Here is a 22,847-nt window from a genome sequence, read left to right on the forward strand (position 1 = left end):
GAGAGAGGGTCACGGGATCTATGAGCATAGAAATGCTCCAAGCAGTTTTGTTATTTGGGAAGGAGGAGCAGGATTTTAAATATCAGTTAAAATCCCTGGTACCCTTGGATCACTTCAGTCCTGATGCAGAGGAAAAGTGTTTAGCACTAGATTTTATTTTAATTTTGCTAAGAAAAATGGTGATTTGCAGAGGGTGGGGCGGTTATTTTATTTTTATTACTTTGCATCTAGAGATTGATATTTTCTGAAGCAAAAGTGTGATTCAAAGCCAGAGTCAAATACAATTTAGATTAAGAATACATGCATACAAGACCAGCACAGTGATCACACTAGTTGTCATGGAAACATGGATGAGGGAAAGTATCACAAGGCCCCATTACTGGATGAAGAGGCATCAATGGCCACCGAGGAAGGGAGAATCCATTTTCTCTACAGATGAACTAACCCCCAGATAGGGAATCCAATCCCAAGTGATCAGCCCTCAGCACAAACACAAGCAGCACTAAATGTAATATATATGTGTGTGTGCGCGCGCGCACGCACACACACACACACACACACATATATCAAAGAAGGAGAGGTCATTCATTAATTTGAGAAGGGATGGGAGGGACTTCGGAGGAATTGGAGTGAAGAGAAATCAGGTGTAAATGAGGTGACTACAGTATACTAAGTATAACATTCACAAACACTATTAACATTTTATATTTTAGTAAACTACTTAAAATTTCTCTATCTATATAAATTTTTGTCATCCCTTATATATATGGGAATATATATATATATATATATATACACACATACACACAAATGGAATGACAAAAAGAGTAAGACAAATATAAGCAAAACACAATGTCGTACATGTCAGAAAATGTGATGATGAAATCCGTTTTTTTTCTGTACCAACTTTAAAATTGACAAAAGAAAAAAAATACAATTCAAGATGATAGAAAATTCGAGAAGTGAGAGGCGATACTTACTCTCTAAATTCTTACTGGCTATCAGGGGGAAAAGGCTGCAAAACAAAACCAATTATGAAGAAATAGGAAAATTATACAATTCAAACTGTGTGGATTAGCTTTGTGTTGATACACAGCAGTGCCCCTCTTTATCACAGGGTGGGGGGGGGGACCTTCCAAGACCACATTACCCCCCCCCGTAGAATCCTGAACCATAAAGGGTTTTAAATGTCACCTTGCCACAACCTAGACTTCCTAGAGAAGAGAATCTCAATTGAGCAATACCTAAATCAGGTGGGAGGGGGCAGTCTGTGAGGGATCGTCCTGATGGTTAATTGAAGTGGGAAGACCCACACTGAGTCTGGATGCCCTGTGTAAGAGTGAAGAAAGCCACCCAAGCAGAAGCAATCAGCAAGCAGGCTGGGATACTGTGTGTTTATTCTCTCTGCTTATGGCTGGATACGATCTAACTGCTGGAGTTCCTACCTTTATCTCCTCTCCCTGATGGACTACAACCTGGAATTGTAAGCAGAAGAAACCCTTGTCCTGTCCCATTAGGCACAGCAAAAGATTAGCAGTGTTACCTCGTCTTAAGAAGGAACAATTCTGGCGATACACTGTAACACAGTTGCCGGTCACTGCTCTTGCCCTTGGGGGCCATCATTAAACAACCCAAGGATTACTCAGCAGCAGTGTTTTGATATGCCACAGCAGAGCTGACAAATGCAGCAGCTATGAAGTGCAGGAGTGCAGCACACAGAGTGTACATATACTGGACAAAGAGACAATTCATGTCCAGGGCAGGAAAGAGTGGGATGGAGTGAGGTTTTTATCACATTATTCAGAATGGTAGGAGATTCAAAACTTATGAATTATTAATTCTTGGAATCTTCCATTTCATGTTTGTGGACCGAAGATGACTGTAGGTAACTGTTGAAGCTACAGATAGAGGCAGGCTACTGTGCACCGCTTCATTCCACTAGCAATTGATTCAGGGAAAGAGATGATGTCACACAGTCAGATCTTAGTGCTCAGCAGGCTGAGCCAAAGGAACCGTATTCTACACAGAGGGGGCTGTATAAAGCAGATGCAAGAAAAGTCTTCTCCTGTAACTAACAGCCTAGCCGGAGATCAGCCCAAGACATGGCAAGACTGGGTGCCACAGAGGGGAGTAAGACTGGATGACGTTGACATGGCTTTTGGAGCACCACCTTCCTTAAACAGGCAGCTGTTTTAGGGGCTGAAGAGATGGCTCCGCAGTCAAGAGGCCCAAAAAGTTCAGCTTCCTAATGCAGTAGGGAGGGTTCATGAACACCTGGGGCCGAAGTGCCAAAGGGACTCCGGGCGTCTCTGACCTCCCCGGACACCTTACATGTGCACATACATGCACATGGATATGTACACACAGACATACATAAAATAAAATCTTTTGGAAAGAAAGAAAAAAAACCTATTCTTTATAAAATGTCCCATAGTGTGTTTGTAGTGTGTTTATTGTTTGTATTTACTAGAGCAGTGGGTGGTGGTTTGAATCCCAGCATTTTGGGTGTTTGGGAGGAGGGAATGACACCTGATCTTTGGAGCTGGTGACAGATATTTCATGAACAGCTGGAGATAAATATCATTTTCCTCATGCCTCTCAAATTGGTCTTAAGCCTGAAATTGCCCAAACTACTCACAGACCCAGAAGAAAGAAGCTGTTTCTCATCGGTGTCGTGTGTTCCCTAGGCTTGTTTGAAACGACAGGAATACAAGAAAGAACCAAATGAGAAGAAACAGGAGCAGCTGTGGGGGAAAGACACAAGTGACAGGTCCCGGTTTTCAAGCGGGTCGTCATGCAAACAGGTACGGAGAATTTAAGTCTTTTGCGCGCGCGCGTGTGTGTGTGTGTGTGTGTGTGTGTGTGTGTGTGTGTGAAAACCAACTCCAAAAGGAACCTATTGGAGCTATGAGTTGGTAAAGAGCTTGCTTCACAAACCTGAGAACCTGAGTTCAATTTCCAAAACCCATTTTTAAAAAAAAAAAAAAAAGCCAATCATGGTAGTGTGTGCTTGGGACCCCAGAGCTGGGGAGCCTGAAACAGGAGGACTCCTGGAGCCCGCTGGCCAGATAGCCTGCCAGAATTGGAAAAACCCCAAGCCAGTGAAAAAGCACCCCTATCTCAAACCCCTGTCCCCCCAAAAAAGTATGTGATACTCAAGGTACAACACCCAAGATGTCTGTACAGCTGGCTACCATATGCCCGAACAGCTGGAGATAAATATCATTTCATACACATGTGAACACACATGGACACAAAAACTAATAAAATAGAAGTTCGTTGCAGAATCCGAAAGGCAAGGGCAAGGAAGACGTGAGCCAGGAGCTCCTATCCTGTCACGCCCAAGCCAAGGCATCCCTTGCTGGTCCCTGCTCTTGTCCCCTAATGGTGAAGGACCTGACATTCCTGGTCTAAGACATACATTGATCTTAGAGTCTGAGGCACTGGGCCTCCTCAAGTTCTGCACCATGTTTGTGGCTTCTGATCTAACCCTTTGCTTTGCTGACTCCAGCTTTAATTTACACGCAGAAAGAGAGCAAAAGGCAATGAAAACTGCATATATAGTAACTGGCAATTGTTTAGGTATTTTCATGTAACATGATAACAATTAAGAACAATGTAGTATTATAGCAATATTATAGTGTTCACAGAAGCCAGTATTCAAGTGTGAATACCATTGCTAATTGTAGTCAGTGTTTCACATGTATAAGCTCATTTCATTCATTTTCATATATATATGTGAATCTACCTATCTAATGTAAGCATATAGTTTTGTTTTTGAGACAGGGTATTATGTGTCTCAGGCTAGCCTCAAAAAGGCTATGTAACCAAGGCTGACCTTGAACTCTTGCTTCTACTTCACAAATGCTAGGATTATAGGCATATGCCATCACATTTGGCTTAGTATATACATATTAAGACATATAAACAGCATGTTGGTACATGCGTATAATCACAGCATGTTGGTACATGCGTATAATCACAGCATGTTGGTACATGCGTATAATCACAGCATGTTGGTACATGCGTATAATCACAGCATGTAAGAGGCAGGAGAATCAGCAGTTTGAGGCTAGCCTGAGCTAACAGCACCCCCACCCCACCCTAGTTTACCTTCTGTTGATATAATAAACACCATGAGCAAAAGCAACTCAGGGAGGAAAGGGTTTGTTTCATCTTACCATCCATCATGAGGGGAAGGTGGGGCAGGAACTAAAGCAGGGCCGATGGAAGGAAGGGTGCTGAGTACTGACTTATTCGATCCAGAGCTCACTCAGTTCCTTTATAGCATCCAGGGCCACCTACCCAGGGGTAGCACCGCCCACATGGTCTGACCCTCACACATCAACCATTAATCAAGAAAATGCTCCCCCCAGACCAATCAGTGGAGGCACTTTCTCAACTGAGGTTTCCCCTTGCCAGATGACTAGCTTGGACCAAGCTGACAAAATGCTAACCAGGGCTCTTTATGAATCCACGCATGAACACACACACACACACACACACACACACACACACACACACACACCCCTTGGCCACATTACAGATGACGGCTTGCTTCAAGTGGTCCTAAGGAGCCTTAGCTACAGTTTCACAGGCAGTTCGAAGTGGAGAGGGCATTCCATCCCAGACGAGCTGACCCCAGAGCAGTGTCTCCTGTTTAAGGTCTTCTCTGTCTAAGTATTTTACTTATTCCGTGTAAGAGCTGAAAGACCACAAACTGCCTCCAACCCTGGCTGTTAGCAAGGCGAATTGATTTAAGGTGAGTAAAATACCCCTTATGAATTCTTATTTAATATTTTATGCCTGAAACAGACTCCAGAGGAGGGATTGTCTCTTTCCTATCAGTGGCATGAATCTCCGAGACAGATCTTGGATACCCAATATCAATCAAGCTCTTGATTCCTTCTTTAATCTATGGTGTTCACACAGTAGTTATTTAATGTTCAAAGGACACCTTAAAAACATCAGTGATTGATGTTTATGGATGTAGCTGTTTCTCTGGGAGAGATATATACTCCCTATTAAGGGATATAAAAGCACACGATAAACTATCCCACCTACAGTCTGAAGGTGAAAGAGACCATCTCACCACATTGGCATCTGCCAGAACGTTTCTCCTGGGTCTCTCCCTGCTGGTCAAGGACTAAATATAAAGCCTGCTGCTGCTGACACCAAGGGAATGAGGTTAATCCAAAAACTAAAGCTGGTTTGGTTAGAGCAACATATTTTTAGTACTAAGATAAATTCTGGCACTTTTACACTTAGAATAAAAAAAAAATCAAGGACAGATACAAAAAAAAAGTGATGTAATTTTAAGGCAGACAGCAGCACTTAGCAGTTCTCCTAGACTGGGATTCCCAAACAAATGGACACCCGAGTCCTGCCGTTTCATACAGAGAGGGTCACATACTAGGTCACAGTCATGATTCACAACAGACAGTGCACACGCCTCTGGACCACTCCAGACTCATCCCTGGTGTTCCTCTCTGCCAGCCACAGGATAAGCTGCTGTCAGATGTCTGTAGCTCTCTCTTCCCCGACATAAAAATCACCCTTTCCACCAAGGTCACACCAGCCCCCAGACCACTTCCAAACAAGGGCATGGCTTCCCTTTAAAAGTAACTATGTAAAAAATGGCTTCTGTTGCCATAGACTACTCAGATCTGATTTTCTGACTCAATTTTATATTTACTTATAACCAACACAAAGTTGACAGCAGACATCACATAGAACTAACCATCTCTATTAAAAGGCCAGGAGGCCAGGCATGGTGCCACACACCTTTAATCCCAGCACTCGGGAGGCAAAGACAAGAGGATCTGAGTGCGCTAGAGGCCTGCTTGTTATACATAGCATGTTCCAGACCAACCAAGGCTACATGATGAGGCTGTGTCAGGAAAAAGGAGGAGGAGGAAGAGGAGGAGGAGGAGGAAGATGGCAAGGACAGGGATTTCCATGTTGCATTATGTCACCACACCTATGAAATAATACTTGCAAATCAATTTTAACTCTTCAAATAATATCTTCAAATGGATAGAATCTGAATTTTCCACAGTGGTTTGCACTTCTGCTTTACTCTCATCATTTGAGACATGGGATACTACAACATTCGACTCTGGACACACACACACACACACAAAAAAAAAAAACAGATGAAGAGCAACATGGGAGATGGAATTATTGATGTATGACGTGTGTGTTTGCATGCCTATCCTGCTCTGCTCAATATCGGAGCTGGGTACAAAAGAGAAAATGGCCCATGGTCCCTTAAGAGACTCAAAGCAGATGCAAGAAAAACTCCAAACTCAGGACCAAGGGTTCGTTTGAGTCATTCCCCAGATTTCTGCAACAGTCCAGTTGTTAGTGCCTCAGCCAGCACTGCAGTATCTCCAACCCCTGAGGGAATGCACGACTTATTAAATAAGCCTCTTTCTGAAAGGCACACAGTGCCAGGGGGTACTGGACCAACTCTTCCAGAGATCTAACATAAGAAAGAAGAAAGCTGGCATCTCCCAAAGGAGAACCAGGCCAGACAGATCCAATTTCCAGAGCCTAGCGTATTAAATGTCACAGCAGGAAAAACATCCTTGGTCAATCAGAAAAGGGCTGGAAAGAGAGACAAGTGAGATTCTGTGGTCCAAACAACCTCTCCCAGGGTGTGTGTGGGGAAGTGCACCCAGTCATTTCCTTCCAGAGATTGCAGAGCCTCGAACAGACACTCTGTTTTGTATCTGATTTGAGAAGCCAGGCATATCCCCTGTGAAAGTCAGTTGTTGAATGCATGGAAAATTTTCCGATGTTCCATTATTCTTTGAAGCCCACTCTGACCAAATTTTGACCCTTGAATCTTGGTTGTCATCACGGGTTCATTTCTTAACCCAGACTCCAGTTGTCGCACTTCTGATGAGCTTGGAACAAAGAGGCGTTTACCATCAAGTAAGGGCTCAGTGTCAAGCTATCATTTCCAGACACCCTCCTTGAGGTGGGCAGATCGTCTCCGAACAGAGTTAAACCCAGCAGCTGCTCCTGGACACACCTCCTCTTCATAACCTAAGGCTCTCTGGGTCTGCAAAGGTGATGTTTAAGTCCAAAGTGAAGCCATCTCTACCAAGCCTGCTGCTGTGATGCTCTTTAGTGAGGCACCTCCCAAGTCCAGAAAACGCAACAGAAGACCGTTCCACCTTTGTCACCCTGTAAGTTTAAGCAAAGTGCCTCAATCCTCCAAGGGGACACTTACTATATTATGCTTATCTTGCAGGACCATCGTGAGAATGACCTTTCTGAGAGATGAGCTAACATTAAATCATGTATGTAAACTTCCTTGTTAGCCAGTTCTACCACAAATGATGCCCCAACAGGCATCAATGAAGAAACAGGTTTTGTGGCTTCTAGAACATTTTTCTTCACCTCTGCCTCATGCCCGACCACATTTCTAAAAGCCAACATGATGTGGTCACTACTCATAAACCTCTCTAGAGGGTCAGAAGACAACATCATGAGCTGTTTTGAACCACTTAGAATTTATCATGGAGATAGACAGTAGCTCTACACACCCATCTAGAAGCTGGATCATTATAGATCAGTGTTCACAGAAGAAGGAGAAGTAGCCCTTCCCTCCACCCGCCCGTCACAGCTGCCATGACTGACCTTCCCTCCACCCGCCCATCACAACTGCTGTGACTGATGGAGTACCGAGATGTATTATTCTCTCTAACCTTAACAGAGACTAGCCATGACCTGATTTCCCCATAGAAGATGAGGGATGAGGCGAGGGGCAGAGCAGGGGGACGCTGAGGGGAGGCAGCAGGCCTGCATGAGGAGACTCAATGTGAGCCTTCCTCATCTTCTGGATCCCGTATTCTTGCTCAAGGACTGGAGACAAGCAGTCTCCATGAATCCTCACTAAGAAGGGCGATGGGGCGGCTGGAGAGACGGCTTAGTGGTTAAGCCCTCTGCCAGAGGACCAGAGTTTTGTTCCCACAGAGTTTTGTTCCCAGTATCCACATCAGGTGGCTCACGACCACTGATCTCTAATTCCCTGATCTGTAGGCACCTGTACGTTCATGGTGCACACATACACACGCACACAGGAATGTGCACATATGCACACGCACACTGAACACATATACAAATAAAAATAAATGAAAAGTGGAAAAAGATAGAATTCAGCTCAGCTTTTCCATGGGCATCCTTCCCTTTGCCGATAGGAACGGGGTTATCATCCTTCAACTCCCAGCAGCAGAACAACCAAATATTTAGATTGCAGGTCACAAAGACCCAGAATTATACTGGAAAATGGTGTAGGCAGTTTAGCTGATACCAAGAAGCAGCTGGTCATGGCCCGGGCCTGCTTTCTGTAATGTTTACTTCAGTGAGGTCACCCAAACCTCCCAGCAAGCAAAATAAGCTTCAGAAGGAAAAGCTGTTACCCAACATAAACACTGTAATTGTTTTGTCCATGAGAATCCATGCAGACTCGGGAGATTAAAAAACAAAGCCTCTTCAAGTAACCTGAAGTATCTTTAAAAGGGGGAAAAAAATCTGTATTGAGGCTGGCTCAGTGCCAACTGGGCAAACGTTCAGATCAGAGGTCGGACCCCAAGCATCCAAGTAAAAGCTGGGCATGATGGCACAGGTCTGTGGAGGAGGGTGGCTCTCCACCACTCCCTCCTCAGCCAGTCTAGCTAACTGGTGTTCTGCAGACTGAAAGACCCTGTCTCCATAAATCTGGTGGATGGGCCCTGTCGTGGTAGCGCACGCCTTTAATCCCAACACTTGGGAGGCAGAGGCAGGTGGATTTCTGAGTTCCAGGACAGCCTGGTCTACAGAGTGAGTTCCAGGACAGCCAAGGCTATACAGAGAAACCTTGTCTCGAAAAACAAAAAAACAAACAAACAAAAAAAACAAACAAAAGAAAAGTGAGATAGAATCAAGAGGATCAACAGTTCGAGGTCATTCTCCTTTATAAATAAGTTCAAGGCCAGCCTAGGCTATCTGAGGTTCTGACTCAAGATAAACAAACAAACAAACATGATAAAAAAAAAAAAAAAGTAGTAGGGCCAGAGAGATAGTTCAGTGGATAAAGGTTGCCTCTGCAAGCCAGGCAACTGGAATTTCTAGCCCTGGCATCTCCATACAGAAGTGTGAAAAGAGAAGAGACTCCAGAGTCCCCTGACTTCCACATCTTGGGGATAGCATGCTCTCATGCACTCACAATAATAAATACAGGTTTTACTTTTAACTGTATATGTGTGTGTGAACACCTCCATGCATGGATGTAAACTACATGTGTACCTGATGCCAAAGGAATCCGGAAGACAGCTTCGGATCCCCTGAAACTAGAGTTACAGATGGTTGTGGGCTGCCCTGTGGGTGCTGGGAACCAAACCTGGGTCCTCACCACTGAACCACCTCTTCAGTCTTTAACTAAAAAAATTCGCGTAATTTAAAAACAAACCTTTTTTTCAAATTGACTTCCACTTGCTCAGCAGCCACTCAGCCAATGCCAGACACAGTGGCTCATGAAGGTAAACAGCATTTCCATTGCGACTGAGAGTCGGACAGGAACACAACTGCCCCAACAAAACAAGACTCTACGGACCAGAAAAGAATCCTGTTTCCCAGAAGAGTCACAGCTGATAGTCCAGGGAAGGCTGGGACACTCTCTCTCTCTCTCTCTCTCTCTCTCTCTCTCTCTCTCTCTCTCTCTGTGTGTACACGCATGCTGTGTGCGCACTCACACGCACGTGAGGCGTATGTGTCACAGGTACTTTGCGCGGTTCCTTTCCTCACCTGTGTATCTAGTCATCCTAACCTTCCTGTGGAACGTTCACTTCTCATCTTTCAAAGGGCTCTCAGGTGGTTGTTCTCTCATTAATCTGTCAATGTCAGCCTGCTGTCACCCTGAGCACAGTCATGAAAGCAGCCACAGCTTAGAATATGACATCTGTGTTCCATGAGTCACACTTTTAATTTTCTCTGAGTTCTGCCTGTCCATTGTCAGGGCTCCTTGAGGGCCAGGCCTTTCTTCCTCCTGGCCCCAGGCCTGTGTGCTGACGACGAGGAGGCAGGCAACACACACACACACACACACACTCACACCACTCACACACACACACACACACACACACACACACACACACACACACACACACACGCTTGGGGCTTTTACATGCTGAAGGGCCCCACCCTGGGAGGCTGAGTCATCTCTGACACCTGGTGTGGTGTTCCTCTCAGCTGCCCTCCCAGCTCTAACACAGATCCCGCACCCTAGACGTGCACCTGGGCAATCAGTGGCTCTGCACACAACTTCTGCAGTTGACATCCCAACTGGTCCCCGCCCACCAACCAGGGTGCGCCACCGGGAGGGAATGTGCATCCCACAGTCTAACAAGCCTGGATCTGAGAGACTTTTCCTGTGAGTTGTTTACAATCTTCGCTGGGTTCATCAGAGTGCCTGAAAGTCCCTCAGTCTCAAGGGCTGGCTGAATGCATCATCTCACCTCAAACTGGTTCCTCTTCCTGAGTTTTTATTTCTATTCCAGCCAGAATTCTGGAAGTTGTCTTAGACCCCGCCCACCCTCTCCTAGCCCCGCCTCCTCACAGGATGCCAAAGCCTACTTGTCTTATCGCCTCTCTAGTATCTGCCTACATAAATTCCCTTGCTGGGCCCTATATTCTTTCTTTCTGTCTGGATTGTTGTAGTAATGGATTCTCTGGCCATCTTGCCTTTCTTTGCCTTCCCAGTCAGTCTAAGAGGCTGACCATAAGAGTGACACTTCTCTAGAAGCCATTGACTTAAAATGGATGACAGCCATTTAAAACCCCTCACTACTTTCCCCACTGTCCTTGGGATCATGATCAAACACCTATATGCTTATTGGCCTGACCCATACAGACATCTCTGCATTGACTGTCTAGGGCACCCGTTCTGGGGAGAATTCCCCAGGTTTTCTGGAGGTCCAGGGACAGCATTTACTCTTGTAAATTCTCAGAGTGCCCTCTGGCTCAGGCTCACCATGGAATAAGACCTGTTTCCTTAGACAGAGAAACAGAAGATACTGTTTATGGTTGTGTGTCTGGTGTCGGTTATGCAGTAGAAGCCTAGGGCTCATTTAACCGCTAATATGTTAGGAATAACCGCACCCTAATGTCAGAGCCATGCTGCTACAACAGCCAGAATGTGAACCCTCAGTTCACATGGACAGGAGAATACCCAGTGAACTGGATTGAAATTAGTGACCGAAGCAAGCCTGTGCCAGTATTCAGTCTTTTTTTCGTGTACCACTTGCAAAGGTTCAGTCACAACACTGCGTAAGTCCCCTTTGTCACAGGCAGGTCAGCACACAGACACAGAAACAGCAGGGTATGAAGCTTGGAGGTCAGAAAAACCTCAGAACAGCTCCCAAAGGGTTCCTCGGGATTCATAGGGACCTGAGTGTTAGCTGGTCCTTTCAGGAAACCAACCAGCCCGAATCGGATGGGCCTCCTGTGCTTAAGTTAGAAACTCTCCCTTTCTGCACACGAACCTGGGGGCTGTAGGTCTTCTGTGGCAGCCACGCAGAAGTGAAGAAGCAGTAACTATATGGTCAGAGGAGCTGGCAGGGTGCCGTTCATCCTTCATTTATGCATTTTGTCACAGTCCCACCAGGTGATTTAAAAATATGGCCTGACATTAAAATGGGGCAACTGTCAGTTTGGGTTGGGATGCCTCTGCAGAGCTGTCCGGCATCTCTCAGAAGATACGCAAATCAGCCTCGCTCTTCTGTGAGGCTGATCCTGCTGTGCAGCCGGCTTGACAGCCACACCAATAGTGATCCCAGCTGAAAGAAATTGTTGGTACCAAGAACTAGTGGCCTCTGACCCAAATAGTTCCCTGTGTTAATTGGACTTCGAGCTCAGAAACTGCAGAGGACATTATGATAAAACATCTTTCCTTCCCCCTGTTTTTAATACTATGTATCTCACTGTACTTCATTTTATTAAAATTATCTGCTTTTTAAAAATGGTTCCAATTAATTCCTGAAACAACAACAAAAATTTGTTAGAAACCAATTAAAATTCAGATATCGAAATCTTAAATTTTTTCAGTTGCAAGAGACAAGTATTCAGATGGGTGCCCACATTAAGTAGATTTTATAACACACAGCATTTCATCCTAAAATAGCCTTTTATTTTGTTTTCATAATGCTTCATTCATTTAAAAAATTAAAATATAATTATTTGCCAATTAAAAATAAAACAAATTTAAATTTTAAAATAATAAACTAAAATGCAGAAATTATAAATCATTTCAGTAGAGCACACTGCGTTAGGTACTAGAGTGCAGAGTAATGAATAAACCATGTCCCTCCCTCAAGTCACCCAGTGTGATTAAACTAAGACACCACAAAAAGCTGTAGCTCAACACAGTACCTGTCCAATCTAATAAAAATCTAGGGGAGCTGGCTGTGGTGGCACACACCTGTAACCCCGGTGCTCAGTGGGTCAACCTAAGCTACATGGTGGGACCATAAATGATTAGATGGATGGATGGATGGATGGATGGATGGATGGATGGATGGATAGGATGGAAAGATGGATGGATGGATGGATGGATGGATGGATGGATGGATGGATGGATGGGTAGATGGATGGATGAAAAGAAGGATGGATGGGAAGATGGATGGATGGGAAGATGGATGGGATGGAAAGATGGATGGATGGGAAGATGGATGGGATGGAAAGATGGATGGGATGGAAAGATGGATGGATGGATGGATGGATGGATGGATGGATGATGGATGGAAAGAAGGATGGATGGATGGAAAGATGGAAAGATAGATGGATGGAAAGATGGACGGATTGATGGGGTAGAAAGATGGATGGATGGATGGATGGATGGATGGATGGATGGATGGATGGAAAGATGGATAGATGGATGGATGGTTGGAAAGATGGATGGATGGGTGATGGATGGATGGTTGGATGGATGGAAAGAAAAGGATGGATGGATGGATGGAAAGAAGGATGGATGGATGGTGGATGGATGGGATAGAAAGATGGATGGATGGATGGATGAATAGATGGATGGATGATGGATGGATGGGATAGAAAAATGGATGGATAGGGTAGAAAGATGGATGGATGGATGGATGGATGGATGGATGGATGGATGGATGGATGGAAAGATGGATGGATGGGTGATGGATGGATGGATGGATGGATGGATGGAAAGATGGATGGATGGGTGATGGATGGATGGATGGATGGATAGATGGATGATGGATGGATGGATGGGATAGAAAGATGGATGGATGGATGGATGGATGGATGGATGGATGATGGATGATGGATGGATGGATGGGATAGAAAGATGGATGGATGGGATGGAAAGATGGATGGATAGATGGAAAGAAGGATGGATGGATGATGAATGGATGGATGGATGGATAGAAAGAAGGATGGATGGATGGATGATGGATGGATGGATGGATGGATAGATGGAAAGAAGGATGGGATGGAAAAATGGATGGATGGGATGGAAAGATGGATGGATAGATGGAAAGAAGGATGGATGGATGGATGGAAAGAAGGATGAATGGATGGATGATGGATGGATGGATAGATGGGATGGAAAGATGGATGGATGGATGGATGGATGGATGGATGGATGGATGGAAAGATGGATGGATGGATGGATGGATGGATGGATGGATGGATGGATGGATGGATGGAAAGATGATGGTATGGAAAGATGTATGGATGGAAAGATGGATGGATGGATGGATGGATGGATGGATGGATGGATAGATGAATGGAAAGATGATGGTATGGAAAGATGGATGGATGGAAAGATGGATGGATGGATGGATGGATGGATGGGATGGAAAGATGGATAGATGGATGGAAAGATGATGGTATGGAAAGATGGATGGATGGATGGATGGATGGATGGATGGATGGATAGATGAATGGAAAGATGATGGTATGGAAAGATGGATGGATGGATGGAAGGATTGATGGATGGATGGATGGATGGATGGATGGGATGGAAAGATGGATAGATGGATGGAAAGATGATGGTATGGAAAGATGGATGGATGGAAGGATGGATGGATGGATGGATGATGGATGGATGGATGGATGGATGGAACAAAAGCAAGAGAAAGCTCTACAGAGAATGATAATTTTAGATTTTAATGCAGATCCTGCCATGGGGAGTTAGAAGCAGAAGTGGTGAGCGAGCTGTCAGGTTACAGGAAATGTACAAATCTCTTCCCAAGAGCTTCCTTCTCTATCTTAGTGTTAGGAAGATGGCCTCTTACCAGCACCTGTAAGACTGCCCTGCAGGGCTGCTGTCTGTATGACTTTAACATCTGCCCCCAGGACCAGAAAAGAGGAGGGCTCTCCCCTACTGCTCCCAGAGCGCAGCTCCTGTATTTCCTTGGCTTGTGTAGTTGGAGTCCATCATCTTCTCCTCTTACCATTCCTTCTGGTCTCCTGATTACGCTTCCTTAGTCAGTGAGGCTCTGACAGGCAGCTGATTCTCTGCCGACCCCTTCCTGATCTCCAGACACATTATCTAATGACTTGAGCAGCCATTTAGATAAACAAGCCTCACCCTGGCCCCAGTTCCCAAAGCATCTCAAGTGCCTCCTCCTTTACACATGCACACGCACACGCACACACATACACATGTGCGTGTACACACACACACGCACAGGCACATCCTGCATCTTACTGTCATCGCAAAGGATCTCATGCATTGCTGCTAAAGAAAATGTCACCCCACTTTGCATGGGCTCACAGCCAGCAAAACTTCCAAGCATTTCTCAAAGCTGCCCAGTGTCTCTGCTCAACTCTAACCTAAAACCTTTTTCCCTGGTTTCCAATCCATCCCCTCTCCTACCTCACTCCTATTTCCACCCACTTCCAACCCTCCCTCCCTCCCCTCTTCCTGTCCAGCCCTTCTCTGCTTGCGTCAGCCAGCTCTGCAGAGGGCTTTCCCATCAGCATGTAGTCATGATCTAAAAAGAGACAGAGCAGCCTTCCTTTCCCTGCTCCCCTCCACTTCTCCTTCACACCCCAAGTTCCCCAAAGAATTATTTACACTGCCTGACTCCGTTTCCCACCTCCTACTCTCTCCTCAACCCACTCCAATCTGGTTTCCACACACGTCGCTCTCCAGAAATGCTCTTTGTCAAGTGACTTCCACGTCTCCCCACGGAGCAGCTTTGCGTGGTGCTGGCCACACACACACACACAACCACTCCCGTGGGGTGGCTACCGAGCCACTCTTGCCCTGGCTTCCTCCGAATCTCTGAAGGCACTTTATCCCCACTTCTCATCCTCCTCCACTCACTTCCTGAACCCTGGGATTCCTCGGGGTGTGGTTCTAATCTTACTCTCTCCCTGGGGTCGGGGGAGGGGTGGTTCTTAGCCTTTGAGCCACACACCCAGTGACCACTTTAGGTTCATTGCCTTAGAATTGCTTTCAGGCATAAAATAAGACACAGGCTTTCAAAGGAAACTGCTTTTATGGAAATAGTCATCAAAATATTTTTAGAAAATTGTGATTCGGTAATGTATGTGCTTCCTTATTAACACGTTAAATAACAAGCGATGGGAGAAGGTATTTTGAGACATCCGCAACAAATTTACTGAGCTGTGAAAATATCTGTGACTTTCACGGGTGACAAAAATCACAGGTCCTGCTCATACTACAGTGGCCAGGCACCTGCAGCTTAGCTTACAGGTGGAGATGGGTAGACTGTTACTGTAAAGATGTCACTTGTCACCACCCAAGCCCGTGCCACACCAAAACTTGTTCTCTCTGTGTGCTGCTTAGAGTTATCTCAGGAACATTGTAACTGCCAAAGTTGAGGGGTTAACTACCGGTGACCCCCAAATCTACACTTCCAGCTCAAACCCCACTTCTTGATTCCCAGATTTAAAACTCTACTGCAGTCTCACTCTCTCTCTACTTGGATGTCTGAAAAAGACACCTCAAGCTGATCGCAGGTCCCAGGCTGATCACAAGCCTCCAGCTTGGCCCTTTATTCTTTCTTCAGTGTATCATGGAAATCTGACAGTCTCCCCACCCTTCCCCCACCCCCGCCGTTTGAGGAGTTCACCATTAGTCCTACACATCTTACTTCTCCTGTATAATTTTGTTGTTATTGGTAGTGGTTTGGTTTCTGTGGCCCAAGCTATCCTCAAACTCCTCATTCTTCTGCCTCAGTCTCCTGAGTGATGGAATTACAGGTGTGTGCCTATGCCCCAGACCGGATGTTCTGCATAGCTGGCATCACCACAAAGCTCCTTCAGTGACCTCCCAGCCAGACCTCCTCCTCTTTTACCTGCCTCCAAATCCTGTTTTCCATATCTTAATATGGTAAAGTGGTGTTGACAAGCGAAACCCATCTGTATGCCTGCTGAAGCCACTTCTGTAGGTTTTAAAATAGGAACCAAACTTTGTCTTGAAAGTAACACAGCCCTGTGGAATGTGGAGGTGTTTGCTGCTCTGGCCCTGGTCTACACTGGCCTCAGCCTTTGAGCTTTCTCTGTCTTGCCACAGTCCACCAGCCCTTAGCCAAGTCCTGCCAGCTTCTCCCCTGACTACAGTAGAACCCTTCTTCCCCCTTCTCACATCTGCCACGTGTCCCCTCTTCCCATTTGTATCCCCTGAAATTTTATAACTTATTTAATAATGACTTTTAACGTACATGCACATGGAGACCAGAAAACAACCCCAGGTGTCAACCCTCCTTTGAGTCTGGTTTCTCTTTGGCCTGGAGCTCACCAATTAGCCTAGCCTGGCTGGCCAGCATACCAGGGATCCTCCTGTCTCCCCCTCCCCCATAATTGAGATCACAAACATACACCACACCCAGCAATGTTTCATAGGTTCTCCAATCAGAACTCAGGTTCCTTAAATTTGCAAGCTAAACACTCTTAAACCATCCCCCTAGGCCATTGGTTCTCAACCTTCCTAGGACTGTGACCCTTTAGTACCTCATGTTGGGGTGACCTCGAGCCATAAAATTGTTTTGTTGCTACTTCATAACTGTAATCCTGCTACTGTTATGAATCATAATGTAAATATCTGAAATGAAAGACATCTGAAATGCAACCCCCAAAGGGGTTCCCTCCACCCTTTAATAATGGTTTAATCATACAATCTATTTCTATTCCTTAAGGAGATTCACAACCATCTGTAAATTCAGTTCCATGGGATCTGACATCCTCTTCTGGCTTCCAGCACTATGTCTGCCAGATGAGCCCTTTCTCCCTTAAGTTGCTTTTGGCAGGGTGTTTAACCACAGCAACCGGAAAGGGAAGTAAGACACCTGATACAGCAGTTCTCAACCTGTGGTTGAGATCCCTTTGGGCATCAAAAGACCCTTTCACAGGAGTCAACTAGACCATCGAAAAACAGGGATACTTACGTTAACTGATTCATAATAGTAACAAGGTTGCAGTTGTGAAGTAGCAATGAAAATAACTTTATGGTTGGGAGTCCCGTGATATGAACTGGAGGAACTGTGGAAGGGGCGCAGCTTTAGGAAGGCTGGTCCACTGCCACCCATGCCCCTGGACTGCCCTGCACGAGTCTGTGCTCTCACTAGCTCCGACCTTCAGAGAGCTCCACACCTAAACACTCGGACGGATCTCAAGTGCTGACTGCTTGGGTTTTGTAGTTTACGTAGGGGTTTTGTGGTTTTCTTTTAAGTTTTATAGAGACTAAGAGCTATTTGCAGTGAACGATACAATTTAGAGTAAGATTTGATGAGTTCTGACAAATTCATAAATCTGTGTCCCCAGCACTGACTGAGTTTCTGACACCCAACAACTTTTTTGTTTGTTTGTTTCCTTTCCCAGCCAGCCCTGCCCTGGGGACCACCCCCCAACTTTGTCAGATAGCACTTTGCTCAGTCCACCTTTTAAATCTATTTTTGGAGTTTTGTTTTTGAAGTTTTTTAAATAGGGCCTATGTAACCTCAATCCTCCTGCCTCTACTTTCCTAGTACTGGAATTACAAATGTGTTCTACCCTGACCAATAAATAAATGTCTTTTTGATAGTCTCAGATCATTTTTAGAAATAGGTGGATGACCGGTGGTGGTGGCGGCTCATGCTTTTAATCCCAGAACTCAGGAGGCTAAAGGCAGGTGGATTTGAGTTTGAGGCCACAGAATAAGTTCAAAGACAGTAGGAACTACAGGGAGAAACCCTGTCTCAAAAAAACAAAACCAAAAAAAAAAGAGGGGGGGAGAAAGAAATAAACGGGTAGACAACGGCCTCCCATTGAGATGGCTCAGTGGCCTGAACTGTGGGCCCTGGGACCCTCAAGGTGGAAGGGCAGAACCTATTCCTGCAAGTTGTCCTCTGACCTCCAGAAGAGCACTGGTGACATGCTGCACCCCTTCATTCCCCGCCCGTGTGCACACACAATAAATAAATAAATAAAATGTGAAATCAAAATTAAAACAGAAATGGGTCAAGTATATATTTGAAATAAATTAGATAAATGGACCTGTGTGATCATAGTAAATTACATAAAAGTTGCAGATTAAAATTAAAACCTTATCCCCAAATGAAAAAGGTTTGCTTCTGTTTTTAAGATGGTGTTTACAAAAGTTACACAAAAAGGGCCATTCTCATGGACGTCTGCTGCAATGTTTCTTGAGGATGATTTAGGAACAAAAAGAATTTTAATCTCTGTGCTGCTTTTTAATCTAGTGAGATAAATTCCTGCTTCGAGGAACTTAAGGGCTTAACTAAAGAGCTGCTTAAATGCCCAGTGCGGTGCTGCTTCTCTTAGGAAAAACTTGAGAGCATTCAGCTCGGCCAATGAAAGAATTATGACATTCATCCATGGAGCCATAGATCCTAAAGACAAAGAACCAAGGAGAATCCATAAGTCTTATCTTGAAGATTTATTCTAAGTCAGATTTGTATCATAATCTGGGAAATATTTCACGTTTATTGCAGAATGAGACAAATGAATCAACACAGTAATATAATTAAAGAACAAAGATTTTAAGTAGGCAGGCTAGAAATCTAAAAGAAAGCCCACAGTGTTGATTTTTAATTAGAAATATTGGTATGAATTCATGATTTTTTTTTAAAGATATACATTTCTAATTTATTCCAGAGAAAGGACTTACAAACAATGCCGCCCCAGCAGCAATGGATTACACCTGGTTACCCCACACCAGCCTTTTCCTGTTCTCTTTTATTCTTTGCTTCTTTTCAAACAATCTTGCTACATTGCCAAGGCTGGTTTTGAACTTTTGATCCTTACTTTCTAATAACCTTCTCAAGCCAGTTGTCATGGGGGAGGCCCATGATTACAGCACTTGGGAGGTTTGTGGCCAGCCAGGACGACATGAAACTCTGTCTCAGAACCCGCCTTTCCCCCCCCCCCCCAAAAAAAAAAAACATACAAAGCATTCTCAGACAAAAAGGATTAGCATTTCTTGAGAAATATCAAAGGCAGGCAAGGTTTGTTAGGTCTCAAACCTGGAACAAATGGCTGAGATACCTATTAACATATCAAAGTGTACTCTGGCTGCTGGGTTCTCCCAGCATCCCTGTAGTCCCTACCTGTTACAGGGTCCTGCAGTACCTAGCATACCCCTACCTCTTAGCCTGAACTATCCAGCCCAGGCACTGTGCTGGGCTTTCCCTCCCCACAGCTTCTCTGGTTCCTGTATAACTCAGCTATTATGGCTACAACAGTCTCTTGGCCCAGGTTACCCCTTTTGGTGGGCAGCTCCTTTCTTGCTCCCACCTCGCACCCCCTCACATGGCCCAGCTCAGTCTGGCCCTGTTCACTCTGAACTCTCCCAGATGTCTCTGTCTCTGCCCCTTTCTATATTCTCCCTCGTATCTACAGTTAGCCTTCTCTACCGCACCTAGGCGCAGTCATGGCTTCCTCCTCTTATTCAAGGCCCAAGATGGACTCTAATGTTTTCTTATGCTAGAAAGCAAAGGAATACTTAAGAGACGGTAAAAAACGCGGCTTCAGTGGGCTCTCAGTCACCATTTTAAATCTAAGTTTTTATTTTTGTGGCTGGGAGTATGCCAAAGCACACACGAGAAGGTCGGAGAACAACTTTGAGAAGTTGGTTCTCTGCTTGCACCACGTGGGTCGGGGAATGAATTGAGGCCGGCAGGCTTGGCACCTTTACCCACTGAGTCATCTGCTGGCCTCACTTCCCATTTTAGATACAAAAATTTAAGCATCAAAAGTTTGATAGGACTGAATGAAACATAAAGACCACATTGTAAGTAAGCACCTAGATGGGGGGGGGGGGGGCGGTGTGCACACATGTGCACAAGTGTGCACGCATGTGGGAGGCAGAGGTTAGCGGGCATCTTCCTCAATTGTTTCTCCACCTTATCTTTTGAGTCTTTCACTGAACCTGGAGTTCAAAGATTGGCAAGAATTTCCCAAGGGTTATCCGTATCTCCAGATTTCTAGCACTCCCCATGCTTAGCTTTTTATGGGGTGCTGTGGATCTGAACTCAGGTCCTCATGTTTGTTCAACAAGCACTTTACTGACTAAGCGATCTCCTCAGCCCCAAGGGAGCACTCTGTGTGTGTGTGTGTGTGTGTGTGTGTGTGTGTGTGTCTGTCTGTCTGTCTGTCTGCCTGCCTGCCTGCCTGCCTTTGTCTCTGTGTGCATATCTGTCTATCTGTCTTTGTCTCTGTGTGTGTCTGTCTCTCCATCTGTCCATCTGTCTGTCTGTGTTTGTGAACACAATTGAGTTTGGGGGACATGTGTGTTTGGAGACCAGAATTCAGTGTCAGGGGTCAAGGTTTCTCCCTGTCCCTGGAATCACTGATCACCTAGGCTGGTTCTCCTCACATTTGCATAGCAATCTCCTCATCAGCTGATCCATCTCCCCAGTCCCCAGAAAACACCTTTTTAAGAAGAAGAAAGGTAACTAGTAATTGGAGAAGAAGTATAGACTTATAAAACCATTTTGCTACCTTAATATAAGTATAAATCTAAGCAAGGCATATCAAAAGAGGCTAAACTCACTGAGGAGATGAATTTTCGAAACAGACTAGGCTATTCCAAAGTGTCAAAGAATCATTCCCCAGCCGACCACAAACTACAAAGCAGAAGCATAGGCTTCTCACTTGGAGAGTTCTGAGAGTCTGGCTTTCTGCAGACATGAAACATAGAGTTGGCTGTATTTGGATAACCCAACAATGTGACTGCTGGTCCCGTGTAACAAAAAAAGACATCACTTAGCCTATAAATATCCCAAAAGATGGAATTGGATTTGGTTATCAGGAAACACCCAGAAGATACTGTATACAGCAGCTTGGCTGTACCTCTTCAAAATGGTCAAAACTACAAAGAAAAAAAGGGCAGAGTTACTCTATGCTAACGGACTAAAGGGACATAAAGTTCAACCATCATTCCGACAAGACAATCTGCAAAGACATCGTGGGCACACATGGGTTTGAATATGCTCTTTATATTAGATAATATTATGGAACTATTATTTTTAGGACAGAGAAGTAGTTTTGTGGCTTAGTGGGGGGAAATTTGTTAATAGGAAGTACACCATGAAGTGTTCTGTTAAGCTGGGTGTGATGGCTTATGCCTTTAATCCCAGAACTCAGAAGACAGAGCGAATCTCTGTGAGTTCCACAGTGGGTTCTAGGAGAAGCAGAGCGACATAGCGAGACCAAACAAACACAGACGCAAAGGCCTGTGTTGCTGCAGTGCTCTGCTAAGTGAAGCTGTGGGATACAGTTCTATTTTGTTGTTGCTGGGGAGTTTTTTGTTTTGTTTTGTTTTGTTTGTTTGTTTCCTGGTTGGTTTTTTGGTTTGGTTTGGTTTAGTTTGGTTTGGGTTGGTTGTTTTTTTTTTTTTTTTTTTTGGTGGTAGGGTGGGAGTCGAGACAGAATTTCTCTTTGTAGTCCTGAATGTTCTGGAACTCACTCTGTAGAACAGGCTGGCCTGGAACTCTCAGGGATCAGCCTGCCTCTGTCTCCTAAGTGCTGGAATTAAAGGTGTGTGCCACCACCGCCCAGCTCTTTCTTTATTCTGTGCCCCACTGCTACATTATGAATATGTACTTCTTTGAGTAATAAAGAAAAGAATTGTGCTTTATAAGAATAAGCTATGAAAACAACAGATTATTTCTTTGGCAGACTTGCAGAATGCCTTGACTTCTCCCAAGGACAGGAACACACAGAATAAAAATCAACATTGTTCTCTACTCAGCAATGGCACCAAGGACCAAATTCTTTCTCACTGACTCCCAGACCTCTGCTTGGATCTCAGAACTACTCAAAATATCTCTCTCTCTCTCTCTCTCTCTCTCTCTCTCTCTCTCTCTCTCTCTCTCTCTCTCTCCTCTCTCTCTCCACACACACACACACACCCTTCCAGAAACCCAGCAGGCACCACAATACTTTTCAGTCTCCTTCCATGTTCTGTGCACTGGCAGGTTGAGTAGGAAGTTTTTGGAGGGGGACTTCCATTTGATGACTGAGTCTTGGTTCTCAGAAGGTCCTCTTAGCTGAAACAAAAGGCATCATAGCAGAGGGAAATACATCATAGCAGATGAACACCCAACCCCAGGCCAATCTCCAGGGCTACTGCAGCACCATACAGAACCTATCCCTACCACAACCAGTGACAGCTCAGCTCAGCGGGTGATAAACTGAATGTAATCCTCAGAACTCACAATAGAAGGAGAGAGACTGAAGAGTTGTCCTCTGACCTACAACACACACACACACACACACACACACACACACAATAATAAACAAATTCAAAGCATGAAATATATGGCCACCACTAATGTCAACTGGACAATTGTTTCTGAAAT

At 44.9% G+C, this 22,847-nt stretch overlaps 1 protein-coding gene across 5 annotated transcripts in view; it reads left to right on the forward strand.

The window, feature by feature from the left end:
* Positions 1-22,847, forward strand: part of Marchf10 (membrane associated ring-CH-type finger 10) — a 90,368-nt gene that overhangs the window by 15,573 nt on the left and 51,948 nt on the right. For 4 of the 5 annotated variants that reach the window (XM_076935625.1, XM_034506899.2, XM_034506900.2 and 1 more), the window contains exon 4: positions 2,688-2,804. The exons of the other annotated variant lie outside the window; for it this stretch is intronic. In XM_076935625.1, the coding sequence (XP_076791740.1) occupies positions 2,688-2,804 (117 nt within the window). The remainder of the gene's footprint in view (positions 1-2,687; positions 2,805-22,847) is intronic. 5 annotated transcript variants of the gene reach the window in all.

This window comes from Arvicanthis niloticus, chromosome 6, assembly GCF_011762505.2.
Source record: "Arvicanthis niloticus isolate mArvNil1 chromosome 6, mArvNil1.pat.X, whole genome shotgun sequence".
NCBI classification, from domain to species: Eukaryota; Metazoa; Chordata; class Mammalia; order Rodentia; family Muridae; genus Arvicanthis; species Arvicanthis niloticus.